General features: G+C 45.2%; 3 protein-coding genes across 3 annotated transcripts; 2 read left to right on the top strand and 1 right to left on the bottom strand.

The window, feature by feature from the left end:
* Positions 1–2,942: 2,942 nt before the first annotated feature.
* On the top strand, positions 2,943–7,601 carry LOC109734382 (TATA box-binding protein-associated factor RNA polymerase I subunit B). The gene is made up of 5 exons (XM_020293585.4): positions 2,943–3,935; positions 4,019–4,617; positions 4,699–4,855; positions 5,982–6,106; positions 7,039–7,601. Exons 1-5 carry the CDS (start codon positions 3,332–3,334, stop codon positions 7,444–7,446), a joined length of 1,893 nt encoding a protein of 630 aa, XP_020149174.1. The 5' UTR covers positions 2,943–3,331; the 3' UTR covers positions 7,447–7,601.
* A 1,066-nt stretch (positions 7,602–8,667) lies between these two features.
* Positions 8,668–12,462, bottom strand: LOC109734380 (uncharacterized). Its single transcript, XM_020293584.3, has 4 exons — positions 12,288–12,462; positions 11,747–11,809; positions 10,962–11,075; positions 8,668–9,085 (listed from the first exon to the last, which is right to left on the bottom strand). The coding sequence occupies exons 2-4, from the start codon at positions 11,789–11,791 to the stop codon at positions 8,963–8,965; spliced, it is 282 nt and encodes a 93-aa protein (XP_020149173.1). The 5' UTR covers positions 11,792–11,809; positions 12,288–12,462; the 3' UTR covers positions 8,668–8,962.
* A 2,503-nt stretch (positions 12,463–14,965) lies between these two features.
* Positions 14,966–18,073, top strand: LOC109734379 (pentatricopeptide repeat-containing protein At2g30100, chloroplastic). The gene is made up of 2 exons (XM_020293583.4): positions 14,966–15,716; positions 16,988–18,073. The coding sequence occupies exons 1-2, from the start codon at positions 15,072–15,074 to the stop codon at positions 17,759–17,761; spliced, it is 1,419 nt and encodes a 472-aa protein (XP_020149172.1). The 5' UTR covers positions 14,966–15,071; the 3' UTR covers positions 17,762–18,073.
* Positions 18,074–24,037: the final 5,964 nt, after the last annotated feature.

Below are 24,037 nucleotides of genomic sequence, written 5' to 3'. Positions count from 1 at the left end.
AGGGGAGGCAGCCCACAAGGGGTGGCCGCGCCCCCTCCCATGGGGAGTCCGAATTGGACTAGGGGAGGGGGCGCGCCCCCCTTTCCTTCTCATCTTCTCTCTCCCTTCCCCTTTCCCCCTCTAGAAGAAAGGAAAAAGGGGGTCGAATCCCTCTCCTTGGCGCGCCCCTGATGGTCGGCCTCCTCCCCTCCTCCTTTATATACGGGGGTAGGGGGCACCCCAAAGCACATCAATTGTTCTCTTAGCCGTGTGCGGTGCCCCCTTCACAGTTTACTCCTCCGGTCATAGCGTCGTAGTGCTTAGGCGAAGCCATGCACAGATCACATCACCATCACTGTCACCACGCCATCGTGCTGACGAAACTCTCCCTCGACCCTCTGCTGGATCAAGAGTTCGAGGGACGTCATCGAGCTGAACGTGTGCAGAACTCGGAGGTGACGTACGTTCGGTACTTGATCGGTTGGATCGTGAAGATGTTCGACTGCATAAAGCGCGTTAAACTAACGCTTCCGCTTTCGGTCTACGAGGGTACGTGGACACACTCTCCCCCTCTCGTTGTGATGCATCTCCTAGATAGATCTTGCGTGATCGTAGGAATTTTTTTGAAATTGCATGCTACGTTCCCCAACACAAAGAACTACTCACGCATCATCGGAGAGGCACCAATGGGCATGATGAACCCCTCCGTGATGGTGTCTAGATTTGATCTGGTGGTTCTGGACTCTGCGGCGGCTGGAATTGATTTTCGTCGACTCCCCTAGGGTTTCTAGAATATTGGGGTATTTACAGAGCAAAGAGGCGGTCCGGGGGACACCCGAGGTGGGCACAACCCACCAGGGCGTGCCCGGGCCTCCAGGCGCGCCCTGGTGGGTTGTGATCCCCTCGGAGCACCCCCGAGGCGCTTCTCCGGCCCACTAGATGTCTTCTGGTCCCAAAAAATCCACAAAAAGTTTCGCTGCGTTTGGACTCCGTTTGGTATTGATTTCATGCGATGTAAAAAACATGCAGAAAACATCAACTGGCACTTGGCACTATGTCAATAGGTTAGTACCAGAAAATGATATAAAATGATTGTAAAACATCCAAGAATGATAATATAACAGCATGGAACAATCAAAAATTATAGATACGTTGGAGACGTATCACAATGCCAAAGATAATCCGCGTGCCGAACACATCGTCATCGAAGACTGGTTCAGGGGCTACTGAGGGAGTCCTGGATTAGGGGGTCCTCGGGTGTCCGGTCTATTCGATATGGGCCGGACTGATGGGCCGTGAAGATAAAGCAGAAGGCTATCCCCCGTGTCTGGGTAGGACTCCTATATGCATGGACGGCAAGTATGGTGTCCGGATGTACTATTTCCTTCCTCTGCAAACCGACTCTGTACAACCCTAGGCCCATCTGGTGCATATATAAACTGGAGGGTTAGTCCGTAGAAGGCATCAGAATAATCATAGGCTAGGCGGCTAGGGTTTAGCCATTACGATCTCGAGGTAGATCAACTCTTGTAACCCCTATACTCTTTGAATACAATCAAGCAAGACGTAGGGTTTTACCTCCTTTAAGAGGCCCCGAACCTGGGTAAACATCATGTCCCTATTGTCCCCTGTTACCATCGATCCTTAGACACATAGCTTGGGACCCCCTACCCGAGATCTGTCGGTTTTGACACCGACACCCACCACCGGGGGCGGCGGTGCGAAGCCAGGCTCAATCTGGATGGCACCGCGGCAGCACACGTCGTGCTCGATGGCGAGCCACATGTCCCAGTTCAGGGAGTCCTCCGCGTATGTTGGGTCATGGCGTTGCGCACTGTTGGTGCTAAAACCGGCAGATCTCGGGTATGGGGCCCCAAGCTGGTGATCTGAGTAAGATGGTAATAGGAAGGATAGGGACACGATATTTACCCAGGTTCATGCCCTCTCAAAGAGGTAAAACCCTACGTCCTGCTCTTATTATATTGATCGTGAATGGGGGTACAAAGTATAGTCCGATCTACCTCGAGATTATATGAATGAATTCTAAGCTCCAAAATCTTGAAATCGTGCCTCTACGGACCTAACCACTCGGCTTATATAGGCACCGGGGGTATCTAGGATTTACACATGGTCAGTTACAATCTAGGCATAAACATGGACTGGCTACACCATGCAGGAGAGGAGCAGAAGATGACGATGCTCATGGGCTTTTACGAGCTCTGGATAGCGAGGAACAATGCACGGGAGGGGCGCGTGCTAGAGGACCCAACAGATATCAGGGACAGAGTGTTGTATCTGTCCGATGAATGGATATCGATCCATGAGAGTGTTGAAAGAACGACAACCAACTCGGTCGATGCTCACTAAAGGCATTGCAGATGTAAATATGTTGAAAGACAATGATTATGGAGGCAGAGGAGCAATGCTTCGGGACGATGGTGGAGGTTTTTCTGGTTGGCGCTTGTCACTTTTTTGCCTCCACCAACGATCCCGGGTTAGCTGAAATCATGGCGTGCTATTCTTTTAGCTAAGGAGTTTGGGGTACATAAATTGCTACTGGAATCCGACTTATAGAATGTCGCTCGCAAGATTAACAATGTGGTGAGAGACCTCTTGTCACATGGTCCTCTTATTGAAGAGGTGAAAGGGCTACTCCGAACTTTTGTGGGGTTTAGAGTCATTTGGGCGTGTCGATCGGTGAATAAAATTTTGACTATATACTAAATAGAAAAGGTTGCAGAAATAAGCTCTGTAAAAATTGATTTGGGGTTTCACATGCTTTTGTTAGCGAGGAGGTGGCATCGGATTGTAGGCGACAATTTAATAAAGCTGCAACAATTTCCCTAAAAAAAAGGCTGCAACAAATTTCCAACAAAAAAAAAAAAGAAATCCGAATTCACGTGTGCAGAGAGATAGACTACGGCCCAAGGCCTGCTATGGTAGGCCTGAACCAGGCTCTCCCCGTCCCGAGTCCCGTATTGCCTATTGCCGCAGTCTCAGCGGCGCGCCCCTAGGTCCCCTTCCCCCCTGCTCCCTACGCGTCCCTAGTCACGGCACTCGCCCTCGCCGGCGCGGCGGCCTTCCTTGTCCTCCGGACCCCCGCCCTCCTCCCACTCCGCAGCTCCCCATCCAGACCCCTAACTCACGCGTGCCCTAGTTGGCTAGTAGCCAGTCGCGTCGGGCGGGTGCCCGACCCAGCTGAGGACGGTGGCGGCGGCGCACCATTGCCGGCCTCTACCTCTGGGCGCCCGCGGCACGAAGGTACCGGGCACAGGCCGCAGGCAATCATCTTATAGCTAACACCGACAACAGCTTTTTTGAACTCCGGAAGGCGCAAACCCACACTTCTCCCATGGATGACGTCGGCGGCGCCTCCCCGGATCACTACGGCGGAGGCGGGGGAGGAGGAAGCATCCGCCTGGTCTGCGACAACTGCGGCGCGGCGGAGGAATACAACCCCGACGACGCCGAGGACGGCTTCTTCTCGTGCCGCCAGTGCTCCGCTGTCCACACCTCCACCCAGGCGACTGCCGCGGACCCCGATGATTTCCATGTCACCGGCGCCATGTCCTTCCACCGAGTTAGCCAAGCCAACAAAACCCCCAAATCCCGCACCCCCGCACCCTACCCAACCCCTTACCCCACTCGGCAGCCCCCTGCTGCGACTGACTTCGAGGAGCCGCGCGACTTTGTGACTGGCGCCGAGGCTTGGGGCGAGCCAGAGGAGCTGGGTGCTCGGGTCCGGTGGCGCTACATGCAGGGGCTGCAGGTGATCCTGCAACAGCAGCTGGAAGTGCTGGTCAAGAGGTACCGGGTGGGCGCGCTTGTCTGCGGCCTGGCTGGAACTATCTGGGTGCGGTGGGTTGCTACCTCCAAGGTGTTCGACGAAATTTGGGCGTGGAAGGTGCTCGCAGAGGACGAGGCTGCGCAGAGACTGAAGTGCTCTGCCAGTGGAGGTGTCAGTTTAAGCTCTTGTTCAGTTAATACCATTGAAAGACCAGAGCAGAGTTAGATATATATGTGTATCTTTTGTGTGCAGGCGAACAGAAACCTCAAGAGGTGAAATGTGAATGGGGGGATGAAGCCTTGCCACGCAAAGACAGGCGAAGGGTTGAGTTCATCTTTCTGCGCTCATTGAGAATGATGCTGCCAGTGTACTCAACATTGTCCGTATGTTTCCTGGCATGTCATATTGCCCGGGAAGCCATCCTACCGACTGACATCTATAGGTGGGCAATGGAGGGTAAGCTTCCTTATATGGCAGCATTTACCGAAGTGGACAAGCTTCTTGGGAGCTCTGTAAAACACTGCCCTTTGAGTGCAAGGCAACTATTCAGACCAGTCCGAGTGATTGGAACATGGCAACTGGAAGCTGCAGCTGGGTCCATAGCACAACGAATAGGATTGCAGCTTCCTTCAGTTAATTTCTATGCTATTGCTCAACGCTACTTGAATGAGTTGTCTCTGCCGATAGAAAGAATCCTCCCTCATGCTTGCCGCATCTATGAGTGGGCATTGCCTGCAGAACTATGGTTGTCTAGTAATCCATTAAGGGTCCCCACACGGGTCTGTGTAATGGCTATACTAATAGTGGCTCTAAGAGTTCAGTATAACATCAATGGTCAAGGGATATGGGAGGTGAGTATTCCATATAGGATCACTCTCTTAAGTCATGTAAATATTAAATATAATGTACTGAACTTTCTTTTTGCCCTTCAGGAGATTTGTGAGACAGGAAGAAATGCAGATGGGTCTGATCCAGATGCAAATTTACCACCATCTAAGAGGCCTGAAGGCGGCACTAGTGAGGAATTCGGCACAAGGGAATTGCTATGCACTCTTGCAAGTGCCTATGATAAAATTGATGTTGCGCATGGTAACTTTCAATGACCATTTGCTTCAATCCACATTATTTTTTTTCTTGCAATGTACGCATGTCAAGTCTCATCCTTATACTGTCCATTAGTTGTTTATCCAATACTTACCTCCTATGTTACTAAATACATGTTATTCTAGCTTCTAGTGCAGTAGCTATGTCATAAGAGAGACTACTATGGTACTATCTACTCCCTCTGTTAAAATAAGTGTCGTGGTTTTAGTTTAAATTTGAACTAAAACCATGACACTTATTTCGAAACAGAGGGAGTATTATGGTAGCCTTGTCATATTTTGTGTTAACAGGTTATACCTTCGTATGTGTAGAGCCGCTAGTCTATCTCACCATGGTAATTTTCAGTTACTGAGGTAGGATATGTACGGATCATCACTATAGCTGTATTTCAACTTTTAGGACATTCACTTAGTATTAAAAATTGGCAAGGCTAGAGTAACATGTATATTTTGTATGGGGAGAAATAATACGTTGATGTATACATGGAGTTTGTGGCTTTGTTTTTCGCAATAAATAACTTTTGACATTTCCTGGATCTGAACTTCCACACTTAACTAGAGAGCTCCTTGATGCTTGTTGGTGTCTAATAACACTAGGCTTGAACATTTGTGGGGCATCTGCACCAGGCAGCATTACAAAAATTAACAGACAATGCACGAGTATCTTGCAGTGAGAAATACTGGATTTCTGCATTACCTCTGGATTGTCCAGTAAGCTGTTCTCATGTTTCCTTACACAGAGAGTTCTGATACAGACAGCTGTAGAGCAACTCATTACGTGTGAAATTGTCAACTAAGACAAAACTGCACTTCTATCTTTCTTTCGTACAGATGGTGATCAGTAACTTCCCTTTAGCATTGTAATAACTAGATATGTATTTAGAGTTTTAGACCAATATATTTTGTTATCTTATATGGAAAGTATAGAAGTACAATAACTCCAAAGTTTATTGGATAAAACATTTGTTCTCATAAGTTGTTCACAAATCACAGTGATATGTTTGTTCAAAGTTATAATGTTTTAACTGAATGCATTCTTGTCTGGCACTAGTTGTGACTGGACCAAATATTTGCTAGTGGTACAAAATTGACTAAGTTTCCTAATTCTACAGACTATTCAAAGGACCTTCACTCTTATCTCAAATACTGCAAAGATATTGTTTTCCCTGGAATTGCATGTTCAGTTGAAGAGGATCACTTAGTAGAGATCTTTCAGGATATGTACAAAGGACGAGAGGTAATGCACCCAGTTTGATATTGTTGTCAACTCTTGTTCCTTTTTTGCATCAAGCAGTAAAGCTGTAGTGTGTCTCTCTATGATTATCTGATTGTCTCTATCATGGAGTACTTCTCATCTTATCCGACTCCTCAAATCCTCACTGTAATCTTATTTTGTCTTGGCCCTACTTTAATGTTTTCCTTTTTGTGGGCTGGATTAGTTTGCTTTGAAGTTATTAGCCGTATCAGCATCTAGTGTAAACAAGGTTAAAAAAAGGTGTCCCTAGGTGCTCGCCTAGACATTCATAAGCAATAGGCGACGGTCAAACGAGTAGCCTTGGCATTGTTGGTGGCAATGGTTGGTGGTGTAGATGGCCAGCCAGGAATCGACCTTTTCTGGCGGGGAAGTGACATACCAGGGAGGGAGCTGCTGTTACTTGCAAGAAAATTGCTATTCATAAAATGTTCTCTATTTTTCTCACCACATATTGATTTTCAACTTCAAATTTATACGGATGCTGCCTTCCTCTTGAGTGCAAACCGTTATTAACAGCAGGGTTTTATCTATGGATGTTATTTCTAAAACAAAATCAGCATGGAAATATCTTACTCCCTCTGATCCATATTAATTGTTGCAGCTTTAGTACAACTTTGTAAACTTTAGTACAAAGTCGTACTAAAGCTGCGACAATTAATGTGGATCGAAGAGAGTAAATGATTTTAGAAATCGAACACAAATAGTCTGAAAGTTTTTTGTGTGAACTCCCAAAGTATTAAATTAAAAGATGAAGAACAAATAAGTTGCTATTCATAAAAAAAAGTCCCTATTTCATTTGCAGCACATACTGGTTTTGAACCTAAAATTAATATAGGTGTAGCCCTCCAGGATTATCCACACGTCTTTTGGGGATGATTGCTGTTGATTTGATGGCTAAACCTATTGCATTGTAGGATGGGAATCCAAAAGCTCGCATGGAGGAAAGGCGAACCACGAATGGAGTGATGAATAAACGATGTCGTGATGGAACTTCTGTTGGTGCAAGGAGCTTTTGTGCATCATCATCAGAGATGCAAAGGATTAAGTCGGAAATGGAAGATCATGGGTTTTGTTATCTGCCGCCAAGGAAGTGGCTTAGATCAAATGGCTACCTTCACTATAGAAGGAAGACGATAACCGGTAGTCTTGTTTGCATCGGACATGCTGATTATTACGTGTTGATACGCTCATTTGCAAAGCTTGCAGAAGTTGATGTTAGGGTTCTGCATACCAGTGTGCTAAAACTCGAGAGGAGACTTGCCTGGATAGAAGAGCGAATAGGCAGAAGCTTAGATGCCTTGCAGAATCCACCTATTAGCTAAGTTTTTTTTTCTATCTACCTAGTTAAGCTAATGATGCGTGAAAGACGTGTTTCTTTTTCGAGCAAAAGGAAAGGACATGTTTTCATGCTGAAGGTTTTATGGATTGTTGTACCATGCCAATGTGGCGAGTCAGTATAAGAAGTTTTACTCTTTCCTTTTCTTTTGACAATCAATAGAGCTCATTCTATGGCTCATACATGTAGTAAGCTGCGCCGGAGCAGCACCACGCCAGTCTCCGGTCAGGGAAATTTTGCACACAAATGCGCACACAACATTAGCTTCTTTACAGATAAAAGAAGACTTAAAACCCCGTCTAAGATCCTTGATTTCCTGTAGAAGCCCCATAATATCAGACATGCATTGCGGCCTATTGTTCCACATATCCACCAAAACCACCAGGTTACGCCAAATGCATACACCATAACGGAGGAGGTGTTTTCAGCTGTCAAGGGATTCAACACGTTTTCATATCTCTGAGCAGCTGCAAGAAAGAACTCACCACCTGTACCCGGGCAATAACAATTCCAGTAGTCATCTGATCGGTAGTCGATGAGTAGGCCGCATCGACATTAACCTTGATAAAACCAGGTCGTAATGAATCCCCTTCACCCTTGCAGAAAGTGTTTTTGCAAAGCAGGTCTCATGGACCACAATGGCATAGATTGAGTTTGCTGCAGTGTCACTCCTAGTATCCTCCAACTGCGCTTTCTCATCATACCGCAACCGATGAGCCGATCTTACCGAGTAAAAACCTAACTTCTCAAACGCACAAGCACTAAGATCCTCATGTAAACGACTTTTTAAGAGGAACTTCCAGAATTTCATAAGCTTCAGTCGGTTTGGTATCTGGGTCGAAGATCCTCGTTCCATCTACGCCCTCTCTAGGTGGAGCGTGTGATCTTGGAGTCGCTCTCCCAACCCCCAGCGATGATGCTGCATGTTCTGCTGCTAAGATTTGTGCCTAGCGATATGATCTTGCGCTTGCATAAATTCCATCAATTGAGCCCCATGTATGTAATAGCCCTAAAATCCAATGGAAGGTGCTTACATTTCCAAAAAAAAGAGCTAAAAAGGGTCTTCACAATCAGATTTGGTGTCCATTACAAAACTTAGTAGCAAGAAATCCTGATGCATTCTACAACCCCCATGAACTGGTTTGAAACTAAGCTCAAGGGATGTATGTAAGCCGCAGTGTGCCTGCCAACCCTGGAATGCAAAACAGAACCTCCAATCAATCTGATTAAACAGAAGACATGTACAACACAACAGTATTGTTCTGCGATTATAGGCTATCTACCCATATGGCAGGAAGATATGGACCCCAACTAATAGATGCAATGCAAGTGGCTTGAAAAATGATCACACACGTTACCATCCGCCAGGAAAATGTGCTCTTCAGAGCTGTAAACCAAACCAGGCCTCGCCTCAAGCATGCTAACTTATTTACATCTCTATGATCACAAATCAGCGCCTATCATCCTGAGATACCCATCTCCTTGCAAGATGCAGATGAAGCTTATGGGATTTCGCTCCTGTCTTCTTTCATCGTCCCAGAGGATGATGGTTCACCGCTAGAATTTGGGGAGGCAGCTGCCTGCCGTGGCTCTTCCTTCAAAGAGGTGGGCATCCCTGAAATTTCCTGGGGAAATAGGAGACAGAAGATCTGGGTTAGCATCATATCAGCCTGATGGACTCAGGCCAGAAGAAATAACCCCAGAGTTTGTTGGCTAACAGAAGCATGAATTGCCGGGTGTCAATTGTGCTTATATAGCCACTATCCTCACTGAGACATGTGTTTTGCTAGTCAAATATCATTCAAGCATAAAATAGTTAGGCTGCAGACTTAAACTTAATGAGTAGAGATGCTTAGTTTTGAAATGCTTGGAGTTCAAGGGGTAGAACGTGCAACTTGAAGATAAAACACTACTCATTCCTTACTTTGGGTGAGATGGGTAATCAGAAAGTGCACTTTTGGAACAGCTAGCCCTAACAGGCCCATAGTCATATGCCAAAGCCAGAATAGTTAGGCTTTCATTTGCACCCCTTGCTAATTTAGTTTCAAATGCAAGAATGCAGCTAACTAACATCTTAATTGCACCAGAAACATGTTATCTTGTTCGAGTGAATATCCCAAGACATAAAACACAAGGTGAACAGTTGGCTGGGGCCGACGATGGCGACACCTGCGGGCATCGTTCCCCTCCTTGGAGGGGGCATCGTGGGTGCTCTATTTTATCTCTCGAAGCCTGTGGTATTGAATCCTCTAGGCAAAAGTTTAAGTCCCCTGTTTCTGTCGGAGGAGGGGACGGCGGCGTCCTCGTCACTTCCTCCTTGGAGGCATCACCTTAGGAGGCGAGCCTAGCCAGATAAGACTATCGTGCAGAGTTGCCATGCCAGCGTCCATGGCGGACGCCGTGGTCGAGCCATCAAATCAGGCGGTGTACGGCTTCACCCGATGTGGAGGTCAGAGGGGTGGCTCCGGATCTCGATGTCTTCTTAGGGTGTTGGCTTGGGGCCAGTGTGGATGCTGGCGCGCCAGCTTCGGGTCTGGTTGTGGGGTGTCGGCTCCAGTTGCTTGGGTGACGGAGCCGGCGGCTCGCCTAGTGCTCGGCCTCGGGGTCAGCGTGTGTCTTAGGTTTGTAGTAGCTCCAAAAACTGTTGTGCTGTTGTAGGGTGTCCCCTCTGGTTGCTTGGGTGACTGATTCGTCGACTCGTCTGGTTGTGGCCTTGGGACCGGCGTGGATGCCGAAGTCAGCTCGGCGGCTTTGAATCTGGTTGTAGGTGTCGGCTCTAGTTGCTCGTGTGGTGAAGCCGGCGGCTCGCCTGGTGCGCGATCTCGGTGCTGATGTGTGTGTCACTGATGTATCGGTTCCCGGCCAATTTTCCCTATTAACTGGCCAGTTCTTATACTCTTCTTAATGAAAAGGCAAAGCTCCTGCCGGTTGCTCCACAAAAAAAGAACAGTTGCACACCCTTCAAGCAAATAGCCGAAGGGTTCAAAACTCAAGAGTGACAAAGGGAAAGGATAATAATTATGCAAGTTAAAATAAATGATCAAATGAAAAGAAGAAAAAGCATCCATGGAGTGATCAACTGATCAAGGCGAATATCCATTGTAAACCACTGTAGGCCCAGAAACCTATGATCTCACTATCTCAGAGGTCCAGAAATCCTAAACATAAAAGTGCCCTCCAGGAATAAGAAACAGTGAAAGGTACCATATTGGTATATCTGGTTCAGGGTCAAATTTGTTGCTCTAATAATTCCTTCCTTTGGCTTAAGAATAGACATGTCACTAATAAAGTATAATGTATCTACTCTTGAATATGTAAAGGCCTGGGCCTCTCTATGCTTGGGGAAATTAATCATGAGCACCTAAAAAACTGTTGTGGGTACACAAAGAAGAAATTCTGGCAGGAACAGGTACTCACATGCTTAGGGCCAACATTAAAAATGATGGTAATAAATGTGCAACATTAAGAAAAACACAACAAGTTACAGGATAGCAAATCTACCTTCATAAGATGCAACCGGAGATCAGTCGGGCGAACTCCCTCACCAATGCACACCATAACAAACTGTGAATAGTTGAAAAGAACATCTGCAGCAGCTTGCTTCTTCTGCTGAGTCTGAAAAACGTAGGCACATAGCTCACAACAACAGCAAAAACTCAAGAAGAGTAGAAAATTTTGATCCTTACAAACAATTGATTTAGAAATACAATTCTCACCAAAATCTTGTTCAAGTAAAAGCATAAAATAAGATGAACTGGTCCAACAGTTACATCATACTCCTTCAGTCCCAAAATAAGTGTCGCTGATTTAGTACAACATTAGTACAAAGTTGTACTAGATCAGCGACACTTATTTTGGGACGGAGGGAGTACTCAAATTCTTTTCAAGTATAATCTAACAATTGAAGACTATATTACTTGAAGATATCTGATGTGCATCTAGCATTGGTAAACAACGTAGCAACTCTCCCACGAGACCAAACCGGTGCAAATCAGAGAATTTCGGACATATAGCAACATGTAAAATAAGAACCCAGGCTCTTCTCTTTCTTACTCTGCTGATATTTATAGGGCATGGTTGGCCAGCTTAAGTTGAACTTTCAGCATTATTTAACCGACAATATGCGAGTAATGTTACACAAAATTGGTAAATATCAGATGCGCATTAAAAACATTTCCTGCGATTGTGATCCTGTAGCCATGAGAAAATATTGTACAAGAGATATCTTGTGGTAGTTCAATAGTAAAAGCGCCCTATAATAAATAAATAAACTAAAAGATGGGTACCTCATAGTCATCCTCGGTGATCATAGGAGTGTCTTGTGCAGCCATTCTTTATATCTTCTAATCCTGATCGAGGTAGGGTACAGATCACATCAGAAACAGATGAATGGTGCTTAAGCCAACCCTCAGCTACGCTTATCTAGATTTGGAGAGAATGAAAACAGTGGTTGACAGAATTCCAGTTCCATGTATACTATTTGGATACTGTTGCACAATTGCAGCGGTGACTATTTTGTTTATGCAAAGCATCCATAAGGCCATAATAACCCGAAAAAGCGATGTAATATCCTAGTTCTATGTATACTATCTGGATGAAAATTTCGCCAATAACCACTAGCAGCAAAAGCGGCCGGCCTCCGAAACTTCAGAAATACCAGAGGGAGCTATGGAAGCAGATGGAAGAGGCCGGCCTCTCCGGAGCGATAAATCGCGTGGCGGCGGAGCCGTGCCGGAGGCGAGGAAGACGCAAGGGGCACCGGCGATTTAGGTCACCACGGGCCGATTCCTCACTACAGGGGGGGGCGAAGCTAGAGGGCACGCTTACCAAGCAGAGCAGGTGGAATCCGGATCGAACACCCTAATCGGCAGGTAGGAGGCGGAGGAGGGCTCGACCTCAAAGAGGAATGAGGAAGACGAGCGAGCTGTGGGGAACGAGGAAGACGAGCTCGAGACGGGCTATCATTTGCGGGGAGCGGCTATGTATCGCCTGTCGTTGCGAGACAAAGGAGTTTTCGCCTCAAGGCGCCCTCCCGTCGCTATTATTGGGCCGGCCCAGCAGGTTTCTTCGTTTTTTTTCCTGCTCGTATTTTCCAAAGAAATATTCTAAATACATATATTATAAAAACTTAAAATAAATTCAAAACATTAAAAAATCGTGAACTTCAATTTTTTTAACATGGTGTAATTTTTTTGTTACTGCAGTTTTAAAATATTGATAGCATTAAAAATGTTTGTACCGTTTAAAAAATGTTCACACATTTCAAGAAAAATATGTGACATTTAAAATATATATATATATATATATGTCTGAAATAATTTTATTTAGAAAATTAATATATGTCTGAAATAATACAGGCCATCATGGCTATTGCATCATGATCTGGCATCTTTGGCCCTATATACATTACAACAGGCCATAGCATGACTTCTACATATACCTTAGACTTAGTATTGTGTCCCTTCAATTTTATTTAGAAAATTAATATATTGTTATAATGGTTTTTTGTTTGCAAGGAACAACTAAGCTTTATTAATTAACCATAAATAATGATACAGTTCATTACAACGACGTCCCTTTACACATGAGAGCATCATCGCACATAACAACATACCTACTTTATGTGCTACTAAGTTGCTCCCCCCTCCTCCGAACTTGTAAGATGACATCACATTAACATCGTCACGACTTTCTTCACCACATATGAATAGTTGGTTGATCATTCTTGTCATCTTTAAGAGATTCATACCACAGAATAACCAGACTCGAGCCACATTGGCTCCCTATTTCTATACTCTGATAGTAGCTTGATACAATGGAAAGATACCCCTTGGCCCCCCGACTAGGAGGTCCTAATCCTAGCCCATCGTCGGCCTCCCATCCCATTTCTCATCTCCCTCGACGCCACCGGAGGGGGTCACGGGACCGTCGCGCTGCTGTCAAGGAAGCTGGCGCGTGAGGACTAAGCCGAGGGGGCACCCTCGGGTGGTGGCATGACGCCGACCTCAACGAGCGGCGATTGCAGGTGTTGGCCGACCACCTTGGCTGCGCGGGCAACATGGTGGCAGCGGGTGGAAGATGTGGGGCACGGTAGCCTTGGGGGTACCCACTTAGGATATGACGCCTTCCGCGTTCAACTATCTCGGGGCCCCTGGTCAGATCTGGTCTCCGGCCGCCCCTGGTCGCCTTCGTCGTGTTTGGTGTAGGGGGGTTGGGGTGTATGTGGTGTGCGGAGAAATCCAGGCCGGCGGATACCCCTGCGGGCGCCATCCCCTACCTATAGGCATAGTCGCGGTACCCTCCCCCTCTCCATTAGCCTTCCTCCCTGCTCCTATACCAGTTGGAAGCCTAAATCCGTCTAGACTGGGTGGCAACTGCAGCGTCGTCATCTTCATGGAGGTGCCGCCTTTGGTGAGCTTGGGGTGGTGGTGTTCTCGTTCTTGTTTGTAGGCATTTTGGCTGTGGCGTGGTGGGAGTCCGCAGTGTCTCGGTGGTGTCGCCAATTCTGTTCGCCTATTTTGTGTTAGTTCATGGCCATTTCCCCGTCGACGATCAGCGTTATGAGCCCATTTGGACAAGGGATCGGGTTCCCCTCCTGTGGGAGCCATGGCCATACAAGGGTGGTGTGAGCTCAGAGTTGTTATCTGCGGACTAGGTGTCGTCTCTAAGCTCCGTCATTGTTTTCCTCCATTGTTGCTTTGTCATAGCAGTCTCACCGTGCATTTGCTTCTCCTCGCGTGTAGGTTCCCTTTTAGTGCCCAGGTTTCCCTTTGTTGAGCTCAGCGCTACATGTTGGTGGTGCTTTGGTTTGGTCTTCTAGGTGGCAGTGGCGTCGGGTGTACACCTTAGCTTTTGGGTAAGCATCAGTATCTTCCGACGAATTAGCTCCTCGTGATGGGCGAGGGGGCAGGGAGCCCCTTTCGGAGATGGAGGAGGTCGTATCTGAATCGGCCGGAGCCCGTAGAGGTGACAAAGTGTTACTCTCACCTGCTAGTTGTGTCTCCTCAAGGCCTTGCTGGTGTCTCTTCATGGTGGCCTGCTTGCTAGCTGTTTGCAGAGCATTGTCTATCTTTTAGTTGTTTCATTTTTTGTTCTTGTAAGTTTGATGGATGATGTAATCTTGGACGATTGATGGCTTTGTTAATTCAAATCAGACTTGACTTGAGCCTTCAATCTAAAAAATCATTGGCTCCCTAATCCATTCAACACCGCAGAGATCCCCCGGGCATACGAGCAATTCCGTCTTCTTCACCATGAAACATGCTTGCAAGATCCAAGAGATAATAAAACATGCATGCTTTATTTTGGTCTGAAGAAGATCATAAGTTGGATAGACAATAATTGTGCTCTCAAGTTTTCGAAAAAGAAAGAGATAAATGAACACTAGAAAAAAATAGAAGTTAAAAAAAGAACACTGCGAAAAGATCACTCAAACCAGTGGTGGTGATTCCGGCAGCCGTTTCCGCCTCCCCGTCTCCATCATGCGACGCCGCTGGTCATCCATCGACTGGCCTCTGGCCCACGCATTCATTCATCAACCACGTCTCCCCTTCTCCTCCTCTCCCCCCTCTCCCGAGCCCCCGCTCCATGCCCTCCCGCCCCTAACCACCCATGGCCCTCTCCTCGCGCGCCGCCGCTTTCCCGCACGTCTCCCTCCCCTCCCCCCGCCCGCGCCCGGCCGCCGTGTCGCTCCGGCCCCCGCCTCCCCCGCGCTCGGTGCGGCTCGACCACGTCATCCCCGCCGACGCCGCCGAGCTCGGCCTCGCCGGCGGCGGGCTCCTGGCCGCCGCCATCGAGCACCTCGAGCGGGAGCCCGCCGCCGCGGCCGACGACAAGGCCCCGCTCGCCGACCTCTCCCCGAGGGAGCTCCAGCTCGTGCTCGTCTACTTCGCGCAGGAGGGCCGCGACGCCTACTGCGCGCTCGAGGTCTTCGACTGGCTGCGCCGCGCCGACCGCGTCGATGGCGAGACCATGGAGCTCATGACAGCCATCGCCTGCGGCTGGATCGAGCGCCTCGTGGGGGCCGGGGGTGACGTCTCCGACGTCTCCGCGCTCCTGGGGGAGATGGACTGCGTCGGCCTCCGCCCCGGGTTTAGCCTCGTCGAGAAGGCCGTCGCGCTCTACTGGGACCGCAGCGAGAGGGCGCGCGCTGTTGAGTTCGTCAGGGACGTGCTCAGGAGGGGGGGCGTGGCCGCGGGAGGGGAGTATGACGGCGAGCGTGGAGGCCCCGTCGGTTACCTCGCCTGGAAGATTATGGTAATCGGCTTTATCTATTCCCCTGCAATTTTACCATGTCCTGTGCTTGCTTGTACCTATCGTTTATGCACAATTGCTTGTTGAGGCCTCTTAATTGTTCATATCTTTGCTAAACAAATTGTTCACATCCTGGCTACGGTTGGAAATAGTTTTTTTTAACTGGCATCGGAGGGGAGAGGCTCCCCACCTTAACATCTCATTTTACAAAAGAGAATTGATCCAGTTTATAAGGGAAACCGGGTCAAAAACCTACAGTTGGAAATGGCAATTTCATGATTCTCGGAACTGCCTGTTGAAAACCAACCTTCAGTTCTGGATTTTGACATGATCTGAAACCTTTTTTTTATGTTTCTAGTTTCACTTGTTCTATGTGTGATGGTACCTTTCGTGTTGGATAGGTTGTTGGGATGACAGCTGTCTTGTCTTCATTAGTTATGACACGCATGTATATTACTTTAAGATGATCATCATTGATTCTGCTTGTAGATTTATTCATATCGTGACAATCACGTTCTTATTGTATCTTGTTAGGATAACATGCCTTTGTTATTACATTATGAGCACATGGTTCAGTCAATAAACTAAGGCCTGACTCCCATGCTGATCACATGTTTGCGTATAAAGTTGTTATTTTGTTTCCTGGTTTATATTCGATCTACACTTATTATCATAATTTTTAGCATTGAAGTTTTCAGTTGCAAATCACCACCAAATCTATAAGAGGTCAACTATTATCATATGAAGAAGCACCACGGCTTGTTGCTCCAAAACATTTACCAAGGGTAGTCATGTCATTTATTTGTTCTGTAGTTGCCAATTGATTTTTATTTATTTATGGTCCTTATCCTAAACCTATGTGCTTCTGTTAGCAACATACAGTACAAGCCAAAGACTATCATAAACATTTTGATACTGGAGTAGTACATAGTTAGCATATTTTGTTATGTTTTGACTTTTATCTTGGTATATGATGAGTCTCTAGTATTTCAGAATTAGCGAGTATGTTTTGGTTTGGATAGCTTTGAACTATGGTATGGTGCGCGTAAATTAAATTGTATTGATGCAGTGATTTCTACTATAAGTCTTAGGGATCATTTTTACCCACTTACCACACATCCATTTCTTTTGTCTAGAAACTGTGTGATAACTTTAAGCACTCAACATATCCGCTGCTTATAAACTCTGTTCCATGCTCTTTCTGTCTCTGATACCAATCTCATATATCTCAGCTCCAGTTTTCTTAATGTTCTGTGTTACTTTTGTTTTGATAGATGGACGGAGACTACAGAGATGCTGTTAAATTGGTCATTGAATTCAAAGAGAGTGGACTGAAACCTGAAGTCTATAGTTATCTTATTGGGTTGACTGCCTTGGTTAAAGAGCAAAAAGAATTCTCAAAGGCATTGCGTAAATTGAATCTGTCAGTGAAGGATGGCTCAATTGCCAAACTGGATACTGAGAGCATGCACAACATCGAGAAGTATCAATCCAAATTATTAGGGGATGGTGTTCTTTTATCAAATTGGGCAGTTCAGGAAGGCAGCAGTGAGGTTCTAGGACTTGTGCACGAGAGGCTCCTTTCATTGTACACTTGCGCTGGTTGTGGCTTAGAAGCTGAGCACCAACTTTGGGAATTGAAGCTTGTTGGTAGGGAACCTGATACACAGCTCTATGATGTTGTCTTGGCCATTTGTGCTTCTCAAGGGGAAGCTCCTGCTGTTAGACGATTGCTTGCAGGAGTCGAGTCAACCAGTGCAGGAAGAAGGAAGAAGTCTATGTCATGGCTCCTGCGAGGCTACCTTAAAGGTGGTTTCTATCTGGATGCCTCGGAAACACTTTTGCGGATGCTTGATATGGGCTTATCTCCTGATTACCTGGACAGAGCGGCTGTACTGACTGCACTGCAGAGAAACATACAGGAATCTGGCAACCTAGAATCGTACATGAAACTCTGCAAGCGCCTATCTGAGACAGATCTGATCGCACCGTGCGTCCTATATCTGTATGTACGCAAATTCAAGCTGTGGATGATGCGCATGCTGTGAGGGTCTCGACAAAGCCTTGAATCATCTGTGGGTGCTTCAGACGTGTTCATGGCTTTGATTAGGTGTAGAATGCCCCGACTACGGTGAACCAACTGATGCACAATCATGGTTCCTTGTATATTTTTTACCGGAAAGGAGCTCCACATGAGCGTTCACCCCCATCAGAGCTGCTGTCTTATTGTCTGAGCAGACTACATGAGTGTAAATTTTCAGTGTACCATCCCCAGTTGTGTGGAATGGAGGGCGCTAGCTGCTGTAGGGGAGCATATACCTCTTACGAAACATTACGTGTATATAGTTGAAAAAAACAAACTTGTAAAGTTGTGATATACTCCCTCCGTTCCAAAATAGATGACCCAACTTTATACTAATTTTGTACATAAAGTTAGTATAAAGTTGGGTCATCTATTTTGGAACGGAGGGAGTACCTCAGTTGTCTTCGTAATCTTGTATGTAGCCCTTCTCTGTTTTTGTTGATCCTGCTGTACCTTTTGAACATGAAATCATTGAAACTGGGTGCCTCTTTTATGGCCTAAACAGTTGCTGGAAGTTATTTGAGATGAAGAACAAATCTCTGTTGCCTTTTCAAAGGTCCACTAGGGTAGGAATCTGACTGGCAGAGATTCTGTTGCTCAAGTTACTTCTGCTACTCTGTTTGCTACAAAACTTGCTACCGTTACTATTGTTATCACTGCTATCATATTACTGTACTACTAATAAATTATTGCAAGGAAGTGATTCTCAGGTGTGGTTGAATTGACAACTCAACTGCTAAGGCTTATAAATATTCTTTGGCTCCCTTTTGGTCGAATCAATAAATCTGGATGAAATACCCTCGAAGACTGTTCTGATCCCATATACTTGTGGGTCATCATTCGCACGCTTAAGGGTCATCGATCAGTTGAGTGCCAGATGGGTTAGGAGCTTGAGAGAAAAATCATCGAAAAAGTTTTGGAGATGTTAAAAGCATTTCGGAGAGGGAACCAAAAGTGCTTCGGAGAAAACCGGGAGACTGAAAAAAATTCAGGAGGAGATTAAATGAACCCCAAATAGCATAGTTTCAGAACCTCTCCAAAGTGCTAAGGGGTGCCACAGGTCTGCCCTATTGGGAAGGCCTGAAGGGGCGAAGGAGGGGGGGGGTCGCATGGGCCTTAGAGGCCCATTAGGTGGGCGCCCCTGCCTTGGAGCCTAAGTTATCTTGGTGCGACTAGAGTTGGGGTGGAGCCCTCCTCCAAGCCTCCCCCTCTTCCCGCGCCTATATATAGTGGAGGGGGCAACCCCTTCAATTACACAATTGTAGGCGCAAGGGTTGCCCCTCTCTCACTCTCTCCTCCACCAGAAATTGTTCCGTATGCCGTTAGGCTGCTCCACCCCTTCCAGTTCTTCGACGTCGCTAAGTTCTAGATGGAGAAGCGTTGTCAGATTGGTGGCTATGTACGCGTGGATACTGGCAGAGAGATCATGATTTTCATCTTTGTTCGAGGGAGAAATTCTCGTGGTTGGGAGGTTGTAAATCCTAGTTAGGAGAATCTGCACCAACGATCTCCACCAGTTCTTTCTTTCGCTGCAACTCTAGTTGGTAAGGATCCAATCTAATCCCATCGGCATCTTCATAGTGTTCCCGAGATTGGTTCGTAGGATGTTTTTTGTCTGCTTTGTACTATGTTTCCCAACATGATCATTACATTCTTTTGTCCATAGCTTATGGTGGTACCAAGCTGTGCCCGACAATTAGAGATAATGTTGTTGGGAAACGTAACATGCAACTTCAAAAAAATTCCTACGCTTACCCTCGTAGACCGAAAGCGGAAGCGTTTGACAACGCTGTTGATGTAGTCGAACTTCTTCTAGCTCCGACCGATCAAGCACCGAACGTACGGCACCTCCAAGTTCTGCACACGTTCAGCGCAATGACGTCCCTCGCCTTCTTGATCTAGCAAGGTGTCGAGGAAGTAGATGAGTTCCGTCAGCACGACGGCGTGGTGGCGGTGATCGTGAAGTGATTCTCGCAGGGCTTCGCCTAAGCACCACAAAACTATGACCGGGGGTGTAAACTGTGGAGGAGGGCGCCGCACACGACTAACGATTGTTGTTGTGTGTTCTAGGCGCCCCTCCTCATATATATAGGTGGGAGGGAGAGGGTAGAGGCAAAGGGGCGAGTGGGGCCGAATCCCACTTGGGGTCTGATGTTTGCTTGAACTACCTCGGTATTTCCCCAAATAGGAAGGGATGATGCAGCATAGCAACAGTAGGTATTTCCCTCAGTGATGAGACCAAGGTTATCAAACTAGCAGGAGAACCACGCAACACTACGTGAACGGCACCTGCACACAAATAACAAATACTCGCAACCTGACGTATTAAAGGGGTTGTCAATCTATTTCGGGCAACGGCGCCAGAAATTGGCAAGTAGACGGGATAAAAATATGATAGATTGGATAAATATATCTCGCGGGAACGCGAGATAAAATAAATAAGAATAAATTGCAGCAAGGTATTTTTGTATTTTTGGTTTAATAGATTTGAAAATAAAAGCAAATAAAAATAGATCGCGAAGGCAAATATAATAAAGAAGTGACCCGGGGGCCATAGATTTCACTAGTGGCCTCTCTCGAGAAAAATAGCAAACGGTGGGCAAACGAATTACTGTTGGGCAATTGATAAAACTTCAAATAATCATGACGATATCCAGGCAATGATCATTATATAGGCATCACGTCCAAGATTAGTAGACCGACTCCTGCCTGCATCTAATACTATTACTCCACACATCGACCGCTATCCAGCATGCATCTAGTGTATTAAGTTCATGGAGAAGCGGAGTAATGCGATAAGAACAATGACATGATGTAGACAAGATCTATTTATGTAGAAATAGACCCCATCTTGTTATCCTTAATAGCAACGATACATACGTGTCGGTTCCCCTTCTGTCACTGGAATCAAGCACCGTAAGATCAAACCCATCACAAAGCACCTCTTCCCATTGCAAGATAAATAGATCAAGTTTTCGAAATAAAACCCGAATATCGGAGAAGAAATACGAGGCTATAAGCAATCATGCATATAAGATATCAAAGAAGACTCAAATAACTTTCATGGATAAAAAGATAGATCTGATCATAAACTCAAAGTTCATCGGATCCCAACAAACACACCGCAAAAAGAGTTACATCATATGGATCTCCAAGAGACCATTGTATTGAGAATCAAAAGAGAGAGAGGAAACCATCTAGCTACTAACTACGGACCCGTAGGTCTACAATGAACTACTCACACATCATCGGAGAGGCACCAATGGACATGATGAACCCCTCTGTGATGGTGTCTAGATTGGATGTGGTGGTTCTGGAACTTGCGGCGGCTAGAATTGATTTTCGTCGAGTCCCCTAGGGTTTCTGGAATATTGGGGTATTTATAGAGCAAAGAGGCGGTGCGGGAGGCCACCGAGGTGGGCACAACCCACCAGGACGCGCATGGGCCTCTAGGCGTGCCCTGGTGTCTTGTGCTCACCTCGGGCTCCCTCTTCGGTACTTCTTTGGCCCACTGGATGTCTTCTGGTCCAAAAAAATCCACAAAAAGTTTCGGTGCGTTTGGACTCCATTTGGTATTGATTTCCTACGATGTAAAAAACATGCAGAAAACAACAACTGACACTGGGCACTATGTCAATAGGTTGGTGCCAAAAATGATATAAAATAATTATAAAACGATTGTAAAACATCCAAGAATGATAATATAACAACATGGAACAATAAAAAGTTATAGATACGTTGGAGACGTATCAGCATCCCCAAGCTTAATTCCTGCTCGTCCTCGAGTAGGTAAATGATAAAAACAAAATTTTTGATGTGGAATGTTGCCTAACATGCTCATCACATATTCTTTTCTTTGTAGCATGGACATTTGGACTTTTATATGGTTCAAAGCAATAGTCTAGTTTTGACATGAGAATTTCAATACTCAAGCATATCAACAAGCAACCATGTCTTTCAAAATATCAACGCTAAAATAATTAATCCCTAGCCCATTATGCTCAATCATTGATCCATTCATGAAACGCACTCGCATATTAGCTACACCCAACGCTCAAGTACGATCATAATGCCCCTTAGTTAGTGCTTTATAAGAGAAGATGGAGACTCAAATAAAAAATAAAAATTGCATAAAGTAAAGGAAAGGCCCTTCGCGGAGAGAAGTATGGATTTGTAGAGGTACCATAGCTCGAAAAAGATAGAGATAAAAACATTTTGGGAGGCACGCTTTTCCTGTCAACAAAAACGATCGAGTAGTTCCTAATATTTTCCATGCTAGATATATCATAGGCGGTTCCCGAACAGAAATTAAAGTTTATTCCTTTTTCAACCATACTTTTACTTTTCATGGCTAGCCGTATCCACGGGTGCCTTCCATACCAACACTTTCCAAGAAATTTATTATTTGACAACATAAAGTAAATTCATTTTTCATTTCGGGACTGGGCATTCCTGATACCTTTGCCATACTCTCGTGCAATGACAAGTGAATAAACACTCATCTTGAGAATAACATATCTAGCATGGAAATAAATTAGCCACCCCCTACCGTTTCATGAGCGGTACGAGCACACAAAAGAGAAATTTATTTTGAAAATTAGAGATGGCACATCCAAATTTGCTTAGAACGGCAAAAGAATACCGCATATAGGTAGGTATAGTGGACTCATGTGGCAAAAATGGTTTAAAGGATTTTGGATGCACAAGTAGTGATCATACTTAGTGCAAAATGAAGGCTAGCAAAAGATTGAGAAGCGACCAACCAAGAAACGAAAAATCTCATAAGCGAGCATTAAGCATAACTAACACCGAATAATGCACCACAAGTAGGATGTAATTTCATTGCATAACTATTGACTTTTGTGCTTGCATAGGGAATCACAAACCTTAACACCAACATTCTTACTAAAGCATAATTACTCATCAACATGACTCACATATCACATCATCATATCTCAAAACTATTACAAGGAATCAAGCTTATTTTGTCCAATGATCTTCATGAGAGTTTTTATTATATCCTCCTTGGATATCTGTCACTTTGGGACTAATTTTCATGTGTTGCTTTTGATAAGCTCAAACAAATATAAGTAAAGATCATGAGCATAATATTTCTTTCTCTCAAATTAATTTAAGTGAATCAAGAGAGAATTTCTTCAAAAATACTAAAGCACACCGTGCTAAACAAGATATAAGTGAAGCACTAGAGCAATTCCATAGCTCATAAAGATTTAAGTGAAGCATAGAGAGCAATTCTAACAAGTCATGGCATAATTTTGGCTCTCTCAAATAGGTGTGTCCAGCAAGGAGTCATGACTTAAAACAAAAATCAAAACAAGCAAAGACTCATATCATACAATATGCTCCAAGCAAAACTCATAGTATGTGACGAATAAAAATATAGTTCCGAGTAAAATACCGATGGTCGTTAGAAGAAAAAGGGGATGCCACTCGGGCATCCCCAAGATTAGTTGCCTGCTTCTCTTTGGATAATAGCTTGGGATGCCATGGGCATCCCCAATCTTAGGCTCTTCTTACTCCTTATTCGTTCATCCATCGTAATATCACCCAAAACTTGAAAACTTCAATCACACAAAACTCAACAAAACCTTCGTGAGATCCGTTAGTATAAGAAAGCAAATCACTACTATAAGTACTGTTGAAAACCCATTCATATTTTATTCTTGCATTATATCTATTGTATTCTAACTTTTCTATGGCAAAAACTCTTCAAAGAAAACCATAGAATCATCAAAACAAGCACACAACGCAAAGAAAACAGAATCTGTCAAAAACATAGCAGTCTGTAGCAATCAGGTTCGAATACTTCTGTAACTCCAAAAATTCTGAAAAATTAGGACAACGTGAGAAATTTGTATATCAATCTCCTGTAAAAATTTAGAACTTTTTGTTGCTTATGTGATTTTTAAAAAATGTTTTTCTGGACGCAAAAGTTTTTGTTTTTCAGCAAGATCAAATCAACTATCACTCAACAGGATCCTAAAGGCTTTGCTTGGCACAAACACTAATTAAAACATAAAAAACACAATCATAACAATAGCATAATTGTGCAAACACTCAAGAACAAAAAGCAAAAGACAAAAATAAATTTTATTCATTGGGTTGCCTCCCAACAAGCGCTATCGTTTTACGCCCCTAGCTAGGCATAAAGCAAGGATCTAAGTATTGTCATCTTTATTTCTAGATCCATAAGATGCCCTCATGATTGATTCATATGGTG

The sequence above is a fragment of the Aegilops tauschii genome, chromosome 1 (assembly GCF_002575655.3).
Source record: "Aegilops tauschii subsp. strangulata cultivar AL8/78 chromosome 1, Aet v6.0, whole genome shotgun sequence".
In the NCBI taxonomy this organism is placed as follows: domain Eukaryota; kingdom Viridiplantae; phylum Streptophyta; class Magnoliopsida; order Poales; family Poaceae; genus Aegilops; species Aegilops tauschii.
The sequence above is the reverse complement of the archived record's forward strand: the minus strand, read 5'-3'. Positions and strand labels throughout refer to the sequence as shown.